This window comes from Giraffa tippelskirchi, chromosome 8 (genome assembly GCF_054371585.1).
Source record: "Giraffa tippelskirchi isolate mGirTip1 chromosome 8, T2T-mGirTip1v1.2.pri, whole genome shotgun sequence".
Lineage (NCBI taxonomy): Eukaryota > Metazoa > Chordata > Mammalia > Artiodactyla > Giraffidae > Giraffa > Giraffa tippelskirchi.
In genome coordinates this window covers 142,966,604-142,984,176 of record NC_137282.1, presented here as the reverse complement: position 1 = coordinate 142,984,176, position 17,573 = coordinate 142,966,604, and the positions used below count along the sequence as shown (strand labels likewise).

At 47.8% G+C, this 17,573-nt stretch overlaps 1 protein-coding gene across 3 annotated transcripts; it reads right to left on the bottom strand.

Annotated features, from left to right (window-relative positions):
* Positions 1-831: 831 nt before the first annotated feature.
* PPP1R10 (protein phosphatase 1 regulatory subunit 10) lies at positions 832-17,504 on the bottom strand. Of its 3 annotated transcripts, XM_081522827.1 has the most exons (21): positions 16,965-17,249; positions 16,213-16,739; positions 10,343-10,816; positions 9,966-10,084; positions 9,255-9,341; positions 8,965-9,100; positions 8,497-8,548; positions 6,664-6,741; positions 6,346-6,519; positions 6,058-6,163; positions 5,846-5,961; positions 5,264-5,364; positions 4,865-5,009; positions 4,630-4,788; positions 4,275-4,521; positions 4,047-4,110; positions 3,747-3,941; positions 3,535-3,610; positions 3,203-3,316; positions 2,327-3,037; positions 832-2,071 (listed from the first exon to the last, which is right to left on the bottom strand). In XM_081522827.1, exons 3-21 carry the CDS (start codon positions 10,364-10,366, stop codon positions 1,962-1,964), a joined length of 2,814 nt encoding a protein of 937 aa, XP_081378953.1. In that variant the 5' UTR covers positions 10,367-10,816; positions 16,213-16,739; positions 16,965-17,249; the 3' UTR covers positions 832-1,961. The 3 variants fall into 3 exon arrangements, with proteins under 3 accessions (XP_081378953.1, XP_081378954.1, XP_081378956.1); XM_081522828.1 differs by lacking the exon at positions 10,343-10,816; XM_081522830.1 differs by lacking the exons at positions 10,343-10,816; positions 16,213-16,739; positions 16,965-17,249 and adding an exon at positions 17,286-17,504.
* Positions 17,505-17,573: the final 69 nt, after the last annotated feature.

Below are 17,573 nucleotides of genomic sequence, written 5' to 3'. Positions count from 1 at the left end.
AAAGGTTGGAAACCACTATTCTCAACCTATAGCCCAAAATCCCCACCCTCCCTTTCCCTCTCCCCGCAAAATGTAATCTCCTAATATCTAATATAGAAGAGCAGAACTTCCTATTTAAAGTTAATCCTCCCCGTGTTCTGGAAAAACCTCTTGTCTCCCTAGGAGTGTTTTTTTTTTTTTTTTTTTTTTTTTTTAACATATTTTTCTTCTTGGCTGCACAGCACAGCTTGCACGACCTTAGTTCCCCAACCAGAGATCAAACCCAGGTCTCAGCAGTCGAAGTGCTGAATCCTAACCACTGGACCACCAGGGAATTCCCATCCCTGGGAATCTTACTCCATCAACAACGCCCTCAATACCTAGCCTTAAGATCTAAAAATAACTGAGTCTACACCTAGCAGCAGGCCTGTTTCCCACTACACTGCAGAGCTGCTCTTTGGAAATAAGCTGTCTACACTCTTTTTCCACTGGAGCTGCTCATCTTGCAAGAATCCACCTGTTTTTCCTTCCTTCCCTCCGTAGGAACTGCTCCTGGATTTTCCCTTCTCTTATCCCTCCCCTAAGCTAGTCACAGGGCTGGTAGGATCAGCTAGAATCAACATGCCTGCACCTCCTGCAGTTCGGGTGATCTGTGAGCTCTGCCCTCCCCAGCGTTTGACTGCACGCCACCTACCCTGTACTCTGTGTGTGGTGTTTATAGTCAAACCACTCCTTTACCCGTGTTTCACTTACCAAAAACAAAAGGATTGAAAACCACACTCCAGAGCTCTTGATGAACCTTTGACCACAGCTGACGATGTTTTTTTTTTAAGAGTCCAAACACACCAGAGGTTAAATACTTCTCTTTCCACTGTTTATTATTAATGTACAAAATATACAAAACCAAAAGAAAAACAAAATACTCATCCTCAAATCCATTGTGGCTCTAACCCAAGACCCTGCACAAAACCTAACCAATCCACTGTTTTCATAGAAAACAACTGATGCCGAGACGGGTGAAGGAGAGGACTGGGAGAGGGCAGGTCATCTTATCGAATCCACCCAGGAAGGCACCTGGTGGGGATTCAGAGGTGGCTGACAGGGCAAGGGAGCTGGAGGCCTCACACCTACGAGGTTCCAGGTGGGGACCAGGAGCGCGCTCACTCCCAGAGGCAGTGCATGTAGTGTGACTGTCAGGCCCAGCATGCCAGGCTTCAGTTGATGAAAAGCTGGTCTGTTTTACAGTTTCCAGGAGCTGTAGGCAAGGGTGGACCACTGCCATGGCCTCACCTCTGCCAGCTAAAACTTCCACGGGCTGCAGATGTGATCTACCATCATTGAACCTCGCACACCCAAGGGGCAAACTTGAGTGTCCTCGAAGATTGCAAAAAGTCTCACTTGAGAAAGGATTCAATGTAAAAAGCCTGTGTTCGGGGAAGGGTGGGGACGATGTGTTCCAGAACTCAAATCCAACCTGATTGAGCCCTCTCAGTGCAGTGGGGTACACGGTACCCCTTTACATCCCCACCCATGGGGAAATGAACGTGGCTGGGAGGATTTCATAAGTGCAGCTGATCCCACGTCAGAGTTCCGCGTGCATGTGGAAGACCCACAGCAGGAGAGCAGAGGTGTTCTCCAGGATAACCAGCTTTAGGTTCTCAGGTGTGAAGGGTAATATCATAAAGGGGCTTGGGATACAGGGCAAAACTCCTCAAAAAGTGAAGCCAACTGGGTCTCCTCTTCAGCAGTCCAGGGTACAGAATATGTCCAGTCTCTCTCCTCCCCAGACTGGAGGAAAATATGTACATCGATGCGCACCAGTGATCAGAAAACCCCCAGAACCCAGGCGTGTGGGCACTGAGGGGGCCAGCTCCTCATCAGCTGGGGGAAGGGGGAAATGGGCCTCACAGAAGCCATAAAAGAGTGGAAGGAGCAAGGCTGCAGTCCACAGGGTGTGTGTGGGCGGGGCAGGCAGGTGGTCCCTAGGGCAAGGGGGGCCCGTTGACACCCGGGTGGTAGAAGGCACAGTTGTTCTCATAGCGGCAGTTGCCCTTCATCATGAAATGTCGACACACAGGGCGGTTTGACATGTCTGTGGGGATGAGGATGGAATCATTAGACAGGAAAGCTCAGAGGTCGGTGCCACTCATCCCCCCAGTCCAAGGCATCCTGAGAGCCGTCTTTCAGAACCTAGTCTTGGGGGTCTGGGAGAAGGGCAAAGGGGCATACTGGGAACTGGGAGTGAGGTGACCTCATGTTCTGCCTGACACACCCCCAGTAGTGAGGCCTCCCAGAAACTTGTACAGGACACCAAGAGCTGTATGTGGGGGACAGGGAGCATCCTCACCTCCTCCGTGGCTGTGGCCGCCATCATGCCCTCGGTGGCCCCCTCCTCCATGGCCAGGGCCATCATGGCCACGGTGCTCGTGAGGGGGTGGCCCTCGGTGGTCGTGGCCTCGGTGACCAGGGACATCATGAGGCCGGTGGCCATGGGGCCCCCCGTGTCCAGGGCCTTCATGGGGCCGATGGCCACCACCAGCACCCATTCCTCCACCAGGGCCTTCATGGGGGCGATGTCCACTGCCTCCACCCATGCCACCACCAGGGCCTTCGTGGGGGCGGTGCCCCCCACCCATGCTACCACCAGGGCCTTCGTGGGGGCGATGCCCACCACCCATGCCACTGCCAGGGCCTTCATGGGGACGATGCCCGCTGCCACTGTTCATGCCGCCACCAGGGCCTTCGTGGGGACGATGTCCACCGCCACCAACCATGCCCCCACCAGGGCCCCCTCGTCCATTTGGGGGTCCGCCTCCAGAGCGACCTCCTCTGGCCCCCCGGAATGGAGGAGGAGGAGGAGGAGGTTCATTTCCACCACGGCCACCGCGGCCTCTATGGTATGGCCCAGGGCCAGGTCCTGGCCCCCCCCGCATCGGGCCACCCCGCATAGGGTCACCTGGGCCATCCCAGAAGGGGTCACCCCCCCGGGGAGGGGGTGGGGGACCCAGGAGACGTGGACCCACTGGCCCACCAGGGCCCCCAGGGCCTCCATGGGGACCTGTTAGGAGAGGAAAAAAAGGGAGAGACAATGTCAACTACCTGAATTATACCTAGGGACCACCATCTCCCAACCTAAACCACCCCCAGGTCTGGTCAACCCTGTGCTGTTACCAGGCCCAAATCCAGCAGACAAGCCCCTTCCAACCGCTTGCTCTCCACCTACCTGGCATAGGGCCCCCAGGTCCAGGGGGGAAGTGCTGCATGCCCTTGGGGCCCCCAGGGCCTCCGGGTGGGAAACCATTGGCTATTGGACCAGGGCCTAAGAGTCCATGTGGCACTGTTGAATAAGGAGTGAAGCATTCAGCAAGAGGATTCGAGAAGAGCGGCATGATGTCCTCCCGCTTAGGTGCATCCAGTCAACCCTTCCAACCAACCTGGCAGAGGACTGCTCTCTGTCCAGTCTTCCCCTCCCACGTCTTGCCGCCTAGTGGCAACACCCGTGCTCCCCCAAGTCCACTGCCGGTCCCCTTGCCCAGGCCTGGCCCTGAGGATTACCCAGCATCTGCTTGATCTTGTCTGAATAGTCTGCTTGCTTCAGCAGTTCTTCTGAGGGATGACTGTTGGGGCTACCCTGTAAGGCAAAGACATTAAGAACAAGGTCAGCAGAGAACAAGGGTAATACCCTGAGGCAGAAGCAGGTGGGAAGGTGAGCAGAAGGGGAGTAAAGAGCAAGGAAGACAGGAGAGGGGCAGGAGGGAGGCTCGTACCATGATGGAGGTGAGGATCTCCTGCACGTTGATGCCCCCTCCTCCAGGACCCTGGGGGCTCTTCCCAGCACCCATGCTTCCCATAAGATTAGCCAGAACCGGAGGCAACTTGGAACCACCTGCTCCATCAGGTGAGCCACCGGCTCCCCCAGGTTCCAGGGTCTCAACATATGGGGTCTCATCCATGGAACATTCCTGGAAGAACAAGTGGACAATCAGGACCAACAAGGAATGAAGAGACTGTCTCTCATGAAAGAGACATTAATACGATCACAACTTCCATCAGCACGCAATACTCACCTCATCTAGGGGGATGAGCTTTGGGGGGATAGGCTCATAGGGCTCAGGATCAGGCTCATGAGGACTGTCAGGAATGCCGAAGGCGATAGAAAAAAATAAAACAATGACAGTCAAATTATTTACTCAGGCCATCCACTTTCTTCCTAACCCCCACCCTCTTCTAATTACCTCAAGGCCTGTTCCCCTCAAGGGCTCAATACCTCAGGGAGCGATCCCCCTCCTGCTCACCTTTCCTTGTTCAGGAAGAGCTCTTGAAGGATCCCCTTCTCCCGCTCGGCCTGGATGTACCGCTCCTGGCTGTTGCTTCCAGGGGTGACAAGGGGCGAGGGCAGCACCAGGGGCCGGGGGCATACCCAGGGCACCTTCTCCTCCATGTTGTCATGGCTCAGACGCCGGGCCGTCTCAAATGCGTGTCGGTCTGACAGTATCTCTCGCTTAGCTGCTTCGCCAAAGTCCTTGATCTTATTCACATTTACTATCACCCAGGAGAAAAAAAGCAAGAGGAGAAAGTAAGCCCAACCAAGTCAGTTTACCAACCAAGTCCTTCAACCCTACCTCCTACAGAGCAAACTGGATTGCTCACCTCGCTCAGTTTCATCCAGTTCAAAATAGAAATACTCTCTCAGCTTGCCCTCCTCCGGCCACGTCACAGTTTTCCTCTTCCTGCCTTTCCGGGTCAGCTGGCTAGGATCACCGGGACTCTCCACTGGCTTCACATCCAGAGCTCCTGGCTCCAAAGAGGCTGGAAGCAGAAGTGATTTCAGACCAGTCTCTTCCTTTCAAAGAACCCCCAAACCTGATCCAGGTTCTGAACTCACCAGTATCCATGAGCTCTGGGACTTCAACAGGGGGAACTGGGGTTCCAGGACGTTCTGTGTCCATAGCCTCAGGAGGTGCTGGCTCTGGGGAAGAAGGTTTGGCTGCGCTTGGTTCTGTGCTTGTTTTTCCCTCAAATGGGCTTGGCTATTGTGGAAGAAAAAGAAGTCACTGAGCACACAGGAAAGGCAAGGTCAAGGCAGGGCAATTAGTTCAGGTTCTAGGAAGGCTCCCCCGACATATCCTGTCAAGGAACACCGTCTCTGACAACGCTCTGCCGCCACCAGTCTACGTCTGAGACAACGCCTCTTGCCTTCCCCAAGCACTCCAAGCTGCTGGGCCCTTCCTTTCCCTGTACCTTTTCTACCTGCTCACTGGTACCTACTGCCCAATGCCCGTACCTTGGCAGCTGTGGGTGACAGCACCTTCTTCTTCTTCTTAATTTTGATGCCTGGGACAGGGGCTGAATTGAGCGCATCCAGAAAGCCTAGGCCCTCCATAGCTGCAAAAGAAAAAAAAACATGAAATAGCATCATCAGACCTCTTCATGAGCCTATTCTTACAAAGTCTGGGCAGAAAATTGGTCAATAGAGACGCTGCCTGAATGTTGGACACAATAAGCTCAAGGTGACCAGGAAGCGTATGCAGGAGGATTTGCACAAGAAATTCTTGTCATTATTTCCCTTTTTTAAAGGCAGGCAAGCCATGGCTCTGGGTATGAATCACAGCTCAGGTAAGTGACAAAGCCAGCCCCCATGAACGTGACAGCTGGGAGCACCCCAACCAGTCACTGAGTAGCAAGCCTCCCTACTCCATCTCTCAAATCACTCCTAAGCCATCCTCTGAACGACTCCCATGGAGGGAATTTCTGAGGTACACACATTAAAGGACACCAAGAAATCAAATGAAAATGGAGAAAAGCATTTCATTCCCGTGAAGAGTTGGCTCCCAATTCAAAGTACATCCTCCCACTTTAGACTCACGCTGTGGTGGGATGATCTTCACTTTGATCTCTTTGGTGGCATTGGGTGTCGTGTTGAGTGGTTTGTATTTCTTCTCTGCAGGAGGGGTAGCAGCATCTCCTGGGGCAGCTGCAGAACTGTGAGAAAGGGAATGGTCAGCACCAGACTTGCCCCTTCCTTCTCCCTCAGGGCCACAGACCTCGACCATTCAGAACCCAGAATGTGGTCTGTACCTCTGACGCTTGAGGGGGATGGGTTTAAGGTTGTACTTGTCAGAAACCACCACTGCACTGGCATTCTTCTTCACAGGCACCAAAGACGGGGTCTCCAGCTCTAGTCCTGAGGGAAAAGACATGGTATTGGAGATGGACTTTTCCTCCCTTAACGTTTCATCAAGTCGTATAAACCCCCGTGACGCTTCACCCACTAGTGTTCCGTCTTCTACAGAGTTACGGTAGAAGTCTGTAGGCCTGGCTGTGTACCTACCCACAGACTCTCAAGAGGCCAGAAGGCAGTCTTACCGGTGGAGCGGAACTTGGCGTGACTGGGCGCTGTGGTGCGGAGAGACTTGGGCTTCTCCCTCTTCTTTTCCGGGGCCTCCTCAGCCCGAGTCTCAGCCTTCACCTCAGTCACTGGTCGCTCAGGAGGGGTGGTTCGACTCTTTCCCTCTTCTTTCCGTTTCTTCTTATCTTTCTCTGTTGTGGAAAAACAGAGAAGAAAAGGATTTTATTTAGACAAAGAGAAAAACTGTCAGAAGCAAAAAGCAGGCTATGGGCATGGAAGGCCACAACCCAGTGGGAAAGAAAGAAATCCAAGGGATCAAGGGCCAAAGAGCTTACCAGCAGGCTGGGTACTGCTCTGGGAGCGGATGACCGCCATCCAGTCACTGACAAGGACTGAGGCCAATTTCCGGAGTTCTGTAGGTAAGAGAAAGAGGAAATGCCTAAGTAATGTAACATACTGCATTGAGATTCAACTCATAAAACTAGAAGATGGCAGAATAAACCCGTGCCTATGCTCTTCCCCTAACCACTTATTACAATAAAATCAGGAGAAAGGTGGGCAGAGTTCAAGTATCTGAAGGGCTATTAGATTTAAAAAGAAACTGTATTAGTCTACCTCATCATAAAGGGAAACTTAATGCAAAATTTCAAGGAAGCACATTCAGATCCTCTTAAAAAAGTATTTTCTAGGCAACCTTTTTTTCCTAGAATGCTGCTAGTGATGACAGTTTTTTAAAAAATAAATTAGATGTTGCAAGAGTGAAAAAAGAAATTGAAAAACAGACCAATTTAGGATGAATGAAACAGTTTATCTAGAGAAAAAAGATGGTCAGAGAATTTAAAGATAAAAAACAATTTATTTATAAATACATGGGGGAAAAACGCCTTTGTTGCCCTTTCTTTCCTTCTGTACTTGGCAAATAACATCTCCTGTCTATAGGACCTCTTTCTGGGACGATGTTCCAATTATGGGCTCATTCAATGACGAGATTATTGTAGAACATCAAAACAACTTTTCAAAATAGTCACAAAACTGGTAACTTCTATACCTAATGCAATACGAACCCCAGTGCATCCCCAGTGGAGGAATATAATAACCTAACGTCTTTTGGGAGCAACTGATACTGTGGTCCAGTGACACAGATGATAAGGAATGTACAAATTTCAGTATCTAAAGTCAGCACAGAATAATGAAGGCAGCATAATTAAGCCAGCTGAAAGAGGAACCAATACACCCTAGCAGATAATCAAAAGATGGGCAATGATTTAACAGGATCTTTCTGTGTTACAGACCATCCTACAAAACCACTCTGAGATGTCACAAAAATAGTGAGGTGCTCATTATATAAAAGGATGGAAAGCCAGGGGATATTTTTCACTTAAACAACACAATGTGAGTTGAAACAAAATCGAGATCGTTTATCCTGGAAAATGTTCCCAGGGTTTTCTGCTCCAGCTAACGGAACTACAGGTAGGCCTACTCAGGCCTGGATGCTCCCACCACACCAAAGCTATAGCCTCTTTCCAAAGAGACCAAACACATCATTGCTCACAGAGAAAGAGCAAGCCTATATTCTGATCAGGGGATCAGCTCTGCTGCAATACTACTGTTCACTTGTGGGAAACTAGTATCCTGTGCTCCTGGTTTACATCTTGGGTATAAAATTTGGGGTGCACTCTTGGATGGATGTAAATCGTTTTCTTCTCTAAAGAAAAGCCAGGGACTTCCCTGGTGGCACAGTGGATAAAGAATCTGCCTGCCAATGCAGGGAACACAGGTTCAGTCCCGGGTCCAGAAGATTCCACAGGCTGTGGAGCAACTAAGTCCGTGCGCCACAACTACCGAAGCTTACGCGCCCAGAGCACGTGCTCCACAATGAAGAGTAGCCCCTGCTCACCGTAACTAGAGAAAGCCTGTGCACAGTAACGAACACCCAGCACCACCAAAATAAATAAATAAATAAATAAAATAAAAATACAAAAAAGAAAAGCCAGAACTGTATGACCCTTGCCAAGAGCTCCAAAACCCTTTGTCTCAGAAAAGGAAAAAAATCTGTTGCTATCTAAGCTAAGACATACCCCAGGAGTTGCGATTCTGCCATGCCCTAACAGCAGCGTGTTTACTGGGAAAACTAGCATATATGTTGTTAGGAAAGGACAGGCCCTCACCTTCATCGTCACTCGACTTGCTCAGCTGCTTCACCAGTTTGGCTGTGTTGTTCTATCAAAGAAAGGGAGCAACAGGATGGTAAGTGACAGGAGGAAAAGCTGCCCCCTCAGAGCTCACCACCCCCACAGACTCACTCAGTCTCTCAACAGCCACTAACACTGCACACACTCTCTCTCTTACAAAGCCCTTGGAGACATATTGTTACTCTAAATCAACCCACTTAGGTAGGTTCAATCACTCCCATTTTACAGATGAAAGAACTGAGGCTTGGATATACAGTCCCCCATGTCACATACCTATTAAAGGAGACAGATTTGAACCAAATCTTGATTCCAAATTCCTTTTTTTTTTTTTAACCATTCTACCTCATAGGTGCAAGACTGCAGCCATACCAGAGTGGATGTGGGTTTTTCATCTGTTAGGCTAAACCGAAAAGGAAGAATCAGGATTCTAAAGACTGAAGGTACCTGCTTGAGATGATCAACAGTGAGGGGCAGGTGCTGCAGGGTCAGCAGAATTTGCTGTAAGAGGGGAATGTTGTTGGTTGTCTTCGAATACGTCAGCCAATTGTTAAGAAGCTTGTAACCACCGACGTCAATAAACCTGCAGGCAGGCAGGAGGATTTGTGATGCCCTTCCTGGGCCTTGGGAGTACACTCTACCCTCCTTGTCCCCCATCAGTGACCGAGGAATCCCGTGCCTCACCACCCCACTTCTAACTACATTTCCCCATCCCAGTCACCCAGGTCCCCACTTACTTGACCAGTACTTCCGGTGCACGGGTCTGCAGGAGAATGTTCAAGTACGTGCACCGACTCACCATCTTTCGCGCCTCCTTCATCAGGCTGTAAAAGAGGCAGCGCAGTTAGAAATGAAGGGTGTCTAATCTGCAGAAGTGCCCAGAGATCCCTGAGAACTTGGGACTCTGCACCCGGGTGGGGGAATCACAGAGGCCCCCAGAAGGATGGGTTGGTTAGGGGAGATGTGGGTTGGTTAGGGGAGATGTGGAAACCCCCAGAAGCATGGAACACAATGGAGGAGACGCACTGAAGTCTCCAATCTGGGGAGGTGGGTGTCCCTGCTTCCCTCACACACAGGACATGTCTGATGCTGCTTCCAGGTGAAAGCCTTTGCCTTCAACTACCATCTCTCAGGACTGACTCACTCCTAAGTTGCTTTCTCCTGGAAAACGTGAGGATCCCTGAAGGAAAACATAACCAAACCAAGACTCCTGTCACCTGGCTCCTCTGCTTCCTTCCTTCGCTTGGGACTGTGGCTCTCCAAATATCCAGAGGCCATTAGGGCCAGGGGCCAACTTTACTATTACCAGTTCTAACATAATTGGATTTGAATCCTAGTCCATTGACTCCCACTCCTCTCAGGAACACACTTCACTATCTGCCTTAAGGATAGTCATACTACAACACATAATATCCTCTACTCACAACAAATTCAAAGGGTAGACTCACCTGAAGATTTTGGAAATCCCATCCACACTCTTGACTTCCCCATCTCGGTTAAGGAAACTATCCAGGCCCTTGAGAAGCTCTTTGGGGTCTATGGGACCCGAACCCATGATCAAGGTTTTCTAAGAGGGTAAAACAAACACACAGAATAAATGGGTGGCAAGGACAGCTCCAACTGTCTCTAATAAATTCCATCTCTACATTTGACAGATTAGCAGCAACTAATTATTCAATCTACATTCAACTATATTCACCATTACCCAGATAAGAAAAATCAACACAGACCATTGTCCCCATTAAGAAAACAGCCCTGGCAAGTGAGGCACTGTGTTAACCCTGACTGAAAGGATAATCATTAGACTGGAAGACTGAGGCAGCACCTGTCCTCTTGCTCCAAGTGACATCCTTCCCAGGATAGCTGAACTTCACAGTGTATCCCAGGTGAGGTTCACATTCCCAAAACACTCAACTCTCCAAGGCATTTTTGCTTATTATGTATGGTTTCTCCTTAGCTGTTAATGAATCTACCTTAAAACACACACACACACACACACACACACACACACACACACACACACATCCCACCAAACTATTAGCTTGAGAAGAACTGGGCCAATCATGGGTGTTGGGCTAAGTGTCTTCCATGAGTCAATTATTTTCTGTCTTAGCTCACAAAGAGTCAACTGCCACAGGTGGCAGGATAAGGTGTGTTTCCATCAGTAGACAATTGTTCTAAGTTGTAGGTCAAAGAGAAGAAAATAAAACTTGAAAACAGATACTTTCCCCCATGAGAGTTAGGGGTGGCTCCCAGAAATCAGAGGAGGTAACGAAAATCAAGCAGGTCCTCCTAAGCCCTGGAAAAAAAAGGGTCCCGCATTAACCAAACACTGCACAAGTTTTTATTGCTTCAAAGTTAAGGGCAAGATTAGTTTGTGGTTTCAAAAGCAAAGAGGAGGCTCTGACTCCTAACTCCCCACCTAAATCACACCACCACCCACTATTCCTGAGGAGGGCCTGAAATTAGAAACCATGAAGCCAAAAAGAAAGGAACAAATAAAACCAGAAGCTAGGAAAATGCCATTAAATTTTAAGTAGCTACTTTAGACCAGGTTAGAAAAGGAGTTAATTACAAGCTAAACACAGCTGTTCTGGGACAGAGAAGAGTAAAGCCATTTCTAGGCCAGAACCCAAGTTCAGCAGAGGTAATTTAGAATCAATATGGTTCTGATTAGGATTTTTATCCACAATGCCCCTAAACAATGGCTTCTGAGGGGCAGAAAAGGCACCTTAGTAATATCGACATCTAGGAAACAAGACACTGGGTAGGAAGGTAGCAAGGTGAAAACAGCCTCCTGCATCTAGTGCAGAGACAAAGACAGGAAACAGCAGTGTTCTACAAAGATGACTATGCTTTCTGCAGAAAGGAGGCTTCTTTTAAGATCACATCAATTAGTGGTATTTAGTCTCAAGCTAAGAGAGAAAAACAAGCATAACAATCTCAACCTTTTGCTCTTCCCAACAAAAAAGTCAATAAATTGCTAAATTTCCAGGTCCTAACAACCTAGGCCAAAAAGAGGCAGAGGCAGGGGTTGGGGGTGGCGGTGGTGGAGAGACTTGGTTCCCCAGACCAGAACCTGTGGGCTGAATACAAGGAGCAAAGAAGAAAGGTGAGCAAATCTGGGGTAACTGTGCTGTTGCTGCTGCCCTGGAATCTCCACAAGGGCAGGCAGAACCTAAGGTCAGAGGAAAAAACATTCAAGTCCAATACCAGGTAAGTTAGAAATCCACAGGCCAAACCAACTCAAGTGTGGTGACTCTTACACACAGAGACAGACACGGGGATAAAGGAATTTTCCCCAGATATTAAGGCACTATAAAGTGATATATAGACACAACAAAGGAATACATAAAACAGATTTCCCATGTGCTAGAGATTGGAAAAACAAGAGTGACTCCCAAGTAATATGTATCATTAAGTAACCAAAATATATACCATTTGACAAAAAGCTTTCCATGTACACTTCAAACCAATACCCACTAAATACAGCTAGACCCTCAGATACAAAGCCAGAGCTGAATACACAGCACCTTGGAAAAGTCCCTTTTGCACCACCAGTTAGGCCAACAGACCCATTCGTCCTACTTCCTTCACACACGCACAAAAAAACCTGTCACCTGAGCTCAAATGTTCCTTTGCTTAAGAGAGTGGGAGATGAGAGAACCTTTTCGAGAGAAGCCAGTGAGCACACGGAGAAACTGTCCAGTGCCTTCTACTAGGAATGGGACCCAGGGACAACTTTTTAATTCCCAATCACATCAAGCAAGAATAAAAGACAATAGCCAAGGAAAGCTAGAAGGCAAAGCAGAAGAAATGTTAAACATTCATTTTGCACTACAGTTTTCCTATTATTTATATTGTGGAAATATAATTAAACTTAACTATCTCACAATCAATCATGTGGCTTTAAAATCTAGGTGGATTTTCTCATGATGGTTTGTCTTCAGGGAGAATAGCTTTCACTCACTTATAAGGACCGCAAGTGGCTTACAACCTAATTGCCTTGTTTTGAAGTCAGTACATTTAGAAAGAAGGTCCAAGGCACTGAAGTGGAAAGGAATGAAGAGCCTAGAACTCTGGCACAGGCCTACAGCAGAAAAAGGCAAAGGAGCTGACCAGGAAAGGAGGGGCAGTGACCATGTGTCATAACATATCAGGAGCCTGGAAAGAAAGCTTAAGGAAGTTTTCTGGCAACAAAAATAATCCAGGGCATGATGTTTTGGTTTCCTTGAAGGCAGTACATACAGGAGGGTGGCGGGCAAGCCACCTCTGGCATCATCTCTACTTTGTCCTAAACCTGGGCTCTCCTTTCTGAGAATGTTGCTGGCAGAGACATGCAGACACAAGGCACTGGGCAATGTTCTACCTTTCTTACCAGAGATAAAATTAAGTCCAGAAGTGACACCAACTCCTACCTCCAAAATAAATTTTACTGAAGAGTTATCAAATAAGGTGAAAAGTTATCTACCTTAGTTAAAGTTATTCCATACCCATCACCAATGAATCAGAACTGAATTGGTTCAGGACAAAAATTTTATGCAAGCTTAAAATCACTACTCAAAGGAGGAAGGAGTCCAAGTTTAACTTAAGAGGACTCAGCACTTCTGGAAATGAAGTGCTTTGTAGCTTACATTCCCCGCTTCCTAAGGCAACTGATGCATTTCCTAGTCTGTCTCCACAGTTAACTGAATTATGTCTAAGGTGATTCACAAGATTGCACCTCTCAAGTAGAAAGCCCCTCCCCTTCAAAATCATTCTGGAAACCTGGTAGCCCCTACGCTCCTCCAAAGCTTATTTGCTTTTCAATAAAGGTGTCAATTCACTCCCCAACCTACAGGACAGGGTCCCTGGACAGAACTCTGGCCACAAACTCTAATGATCAGGTTGTCAGACGTTCTCAGGATGGATGTGGGTCCCCTAGAAGACCTTTTTCCCATCTCCCACGTTAAGGCAGATCTTCTTTATTATAATCCCCTGCTCACTAGAGATCAGGAACCCCAGTGGGTAGAATGTTCAGCTCCCAAGGTAGGTATGCTGCAGAGGCACATGGCAAACTGCTTAAAAGATAAAAAACTTGTGGTCAATAGGACATGTGGAAGAGTCCCTCCCACCAATCCAGAAGTTGAGTCATTCGATAATCCATACCCAACAGAAAATTAGCCCTATAGTCTCACCAAGTCAGCACAAAGCAGTTGTACAAAATTGTTTTCCAATTCTGCCTAGACCCTTCACGGCTTCATGGCAAAACTTTAAAAAATGAAAACTGTATGTAGAGTCTGATTAAGATTTGACTTGGAAAAACTTGAGAGGAAGAAAGGTAAGAAAGGGACAAGACCCTTAATACCACCCTCAACTCGGGCATGGTTTTCAAACATGCACCAAATGCTACAGCACTGCACAAGTTGAAAAACGAGGTCATTATTTTCCCACTGTTTTTAAGGAATTTTAGACGGGAAGGAAAAAGAAATTCAAAAAATGGTGGCTTTGGAAAAAAAGAAATGAAGGCTGTGAAATGTAATACCAGAAAGGTTTTGCTTACCAGAAACCGTAGCTTGAATCCCCCTGCCTTGAGCTTACACCTGCCGCCTCCTTTCCTAAAGATTCACTTCTCATCTTAGTACCAGTGTACAGGAGCTAAGCAACTGGAGAACTCTGATACAGCACTGAACACAAAGAGCTTACCCCCAAACCCAGAGGTGGGGATAAGGGCCATTTAGAAATAAGTCCTGAAGTAGCCACTATCCCCCAGATTTTCATCATACAAATCGACCAAAGCAGGAGGCCCAAGGACTGACTGATTCCTGAGCACAAACAGCACATTTCAGGGTCATTAGGCTCCAGTTGTTTACTCCTGTTACTCTTTCACAAGTCTTTGTGTCTTCCCCCAGTATCCCCCAACACACACTCACACACACACGCCCCCGCTAAAGCTTCCAGTCCTAAAATACAGCTGTTTGACTGGTTTTCCACCCCAGGCAACTAAAGCAGGGGAAATTTCCAAGCAGTAGTGATGAGTGAGAGAGGGTGAAAATAAAAGCAACAGGCTCGGGATCCTTATATACAAAAACTAGAGCTGCCCAAGGAGACAGCTTCAAGATCTAATTGCTACAAGCTTTTTTCCTTTTAAGATAATGGTTACAAAAGATTAAAGAACATAAGGAAAATGGCTTTTTCCGTCTAGCAGCAGCGTGCATGAGGAATCCAGAAGACATCTGCTGGGGGGCGGAGTTTCGAGAGGGTGGAGAAAGGAAGAAAGCTGATTACGTCACCTTTCAGGGCGGCTCCTCCCCCTTGACCAAGTTTCTAGGGCGGCCCTAAGCTCTGCATGGCAAACGGGGAAGGAAAAACAAAGAAGCTGGGACGCCATTTTGTAATGGAGAAGAGGACTCAAATTTAAAAGCTATACAGGCTCCGCCGGTAGCTCTTTACATTTTAAAGAACACCCCTTTTTAGTATAAAAAGAAAAAGAAAAAAGCAGCCCGATCCTGAATAGTCTTTGACCTATTTTGAATCAATAAGAGCTTTGTGAGAATACAATCAATTAAAATATTTAAAAGAACCATTTTCTGCGGGGAGGAACTGAATTTGCAGTTGAGGTTCAACTTGCTACTAACGACCACCCCCCCCACCCCGCATCTTCCCTATAAAGGGAAAGGGGGGGAGGACTTGGACCCCTCTCAACAAATAGGGTTGAGATGGGAGGACAGGAGAAAAATGGGTCAAGACACAACCTGCAACGCCGCTTGGAAGACAAAAGGACAAAGAAAGTCGCCATATTGAAGCAGGGAAGAAAAAAAAATTCCTTTTAACGACACAAATCTTTTAGATAGCATTCAATTGCACTAAATGGCTTGTAAAATTAATACTCCTGAATTCCACATTTCCCCAAACTTGCCACCCTAACTGTATTCCCCCGACCATCAAGTATCAAGTTAAACTGTTACTTTTCTGCTTTTAAATAACCTATGCAATCTGCAACAATTACAAAACATTCTTTACCTCCCCAACTATCAATCATGTATGTATTGGCACTAAGATTATATTTTGCCCTGAATTAAGTGTCTTGCAATCTTTATTCCTAGATTGCCACCTGAATTAACCACACAAATATACCCAAAGCATATTACATTAAAATTGAGAGTTAACAATCATTTAAATATACCCAACTATTACTTCTCTCCGCCCATCTCCTTACCCTGCAATCTTTATGTACAGATTGCTTATTAATCTGGCAAATTGAAAAGCGCCCTGCTTGTCTCACACACAAAGAAGTGGGACTTCTGGGCCACAAGATCCACCATCTTTTGTATGTGAGCTCATTAACCCTTTTGAAGACTGCTAACGAGAGGAAGGTAACGATTCCTCCTTATAAAAAGCAAACACTTATAGCTTTGGCAGTCTGGAAATTGGCTGGATTACCAAGGGTTAACCATCAAAATCCTAACTCGCAGGCCCTCCCTCCACCCTCTCCTTGCCTGCAGCAGAGCAGGGAAGAGGCAGGTGGTAAGGGAGAGAGAACACTGTATTAGACCCAAAGGCCCTTTTTAATGGAGATTTAAGTGACCGGATCGGTCCTTCTCCAGTTCTCTATTTGTTCTATGGTCTCATTTCTTCCTCTCATTATTTTTGGTTTCACAACGGGAAACGTTGATTTCTTGTTGCAAGGCTGGTTTTTGAAAATTCGACACTTACTATCCAATTTTTTTGCGACGTCAGCACCTCGGGCTCAGGGGGGGAGGGGATTAAAATTTTGGAGAAAAAAATAAAACAACCAACCAGGACCCAAAACTCAATTATTTGGGGGGCCTCATTGGATCAAAAAATCTCTTTAGAAAAAATAAAGGCCAACTCAGTATTCATCTCCCCCCCCACCCAACTCCATTTAGGGAGGGGGGTCGTAGAAAAAAAGTTCTGAGTGGATTAAAAAAAGTAAACGCTGGATGAGTGGACTTGGGTGAGTTTGGGAAGGGAGGGTGGTTGATTATTTTTGAAGTTATGTGGTGACGGTCCTTCGGCCACAGATTTCAAGTCCCAGGCAGCGTGGGCTGGTGGGGTGGGCAAGATAGGTGGGAAGGGGCAGAAGACACAAGTGGTTGGGCTGGTGGCTGCTCTTTTCCCTTTCCCCCCTCTCTCTGGATCCTTTCAAGGGCTTAGATGTTGCTGCGGCTTGTTTCTTTTCTCCTGGTGGCCGGCCTGTCTTTCTCCGAGAAAATTCAAACCTGGGATAAAAGGAACACAAGGGAGAAAGATATAATCAGTACGGGCTACTATTAAAATACCCAAAAGTGCCATTTTTGTTGTCCCCAAACACCTCCATGTCCCACCCCGAACACAGCCGCTTAATACGAGTCATGGCTCTCAACTGAGCCCGCGTTTGACCCGTTCCCCAGGCCAACTCTCCGAGCAAAATTTTACCCACCAACCGACAAAACGGCAACACTTACCTCTAAACGAACCCCAGAATGGCGGCTGCCCGCTCGGGCGGAGTCTTTTATACGAGGACACCGCCCAACGCTCCCAAACGTGCTAGTGAAACGCCCTCTTCGCAAGACAATTTGCGCGAGGCGTGAATTCATTGGTCAATCAGATAAACCACTCATCAGCTGATTGGGTATCCGGCCTTAACCTTCGCTCAGCCCTTTCCCCGGGCACCTTCTTCCGCCTCCTTCCTTGGGGGGGCCCCCTAGCGCGTGCGCGTGACCAAGCCGTCTAGTACCTCCCTTTCCTCTGCTTCCACCACTTCCGCCCTCGAGAACATTTCTCACCAGGGGTTGGTAGAATCGGACCGGCGCATGCGCAATGAAAGGACTGCGGTCAAAAGCGACTTCACAATTGCTTAAAAGACAGACTCTGCGAATGAGAGCTAAAAGTCATAGTGACTGGTTCAGCAAAAACGCGATTTTAAGGCCGAATTCGATTGTGACGCAGTTGAAATTGCCCTCTCCCTACTCCCCCCCCCTTCACGCTTCCGTCCTGACGCAGACGCGCGTCCGCCTTCCGCACTGCGGGGTCGTCCTTGGCCCCACCCTACTCTGGTTCCTGGAACATGCGCA

Bases quoted from the DNA above. Each gene is read 5' to 3' on its own strand.
- PPP1R10 (XM_081522827.1), bottom strand. From the start codon at position 10,366: ATGTCACTTGGAGCAAGAGGACAG. The intron at 9,342-9,965 runs GTGAGTCTACCC...CCTCTTTTACAG, and splicing joins GGGATTTCCAAAATCTTCAG to CCTGATGAAGGAGGCGCGAA. The intron at 6,520-6,663 runs GTAAGCTCTTTG...TTTCCACAACAG, and splicing joins GAGCAGTACCCAGCCTGCTG to AGAAAGATAAGAAGAAACGG.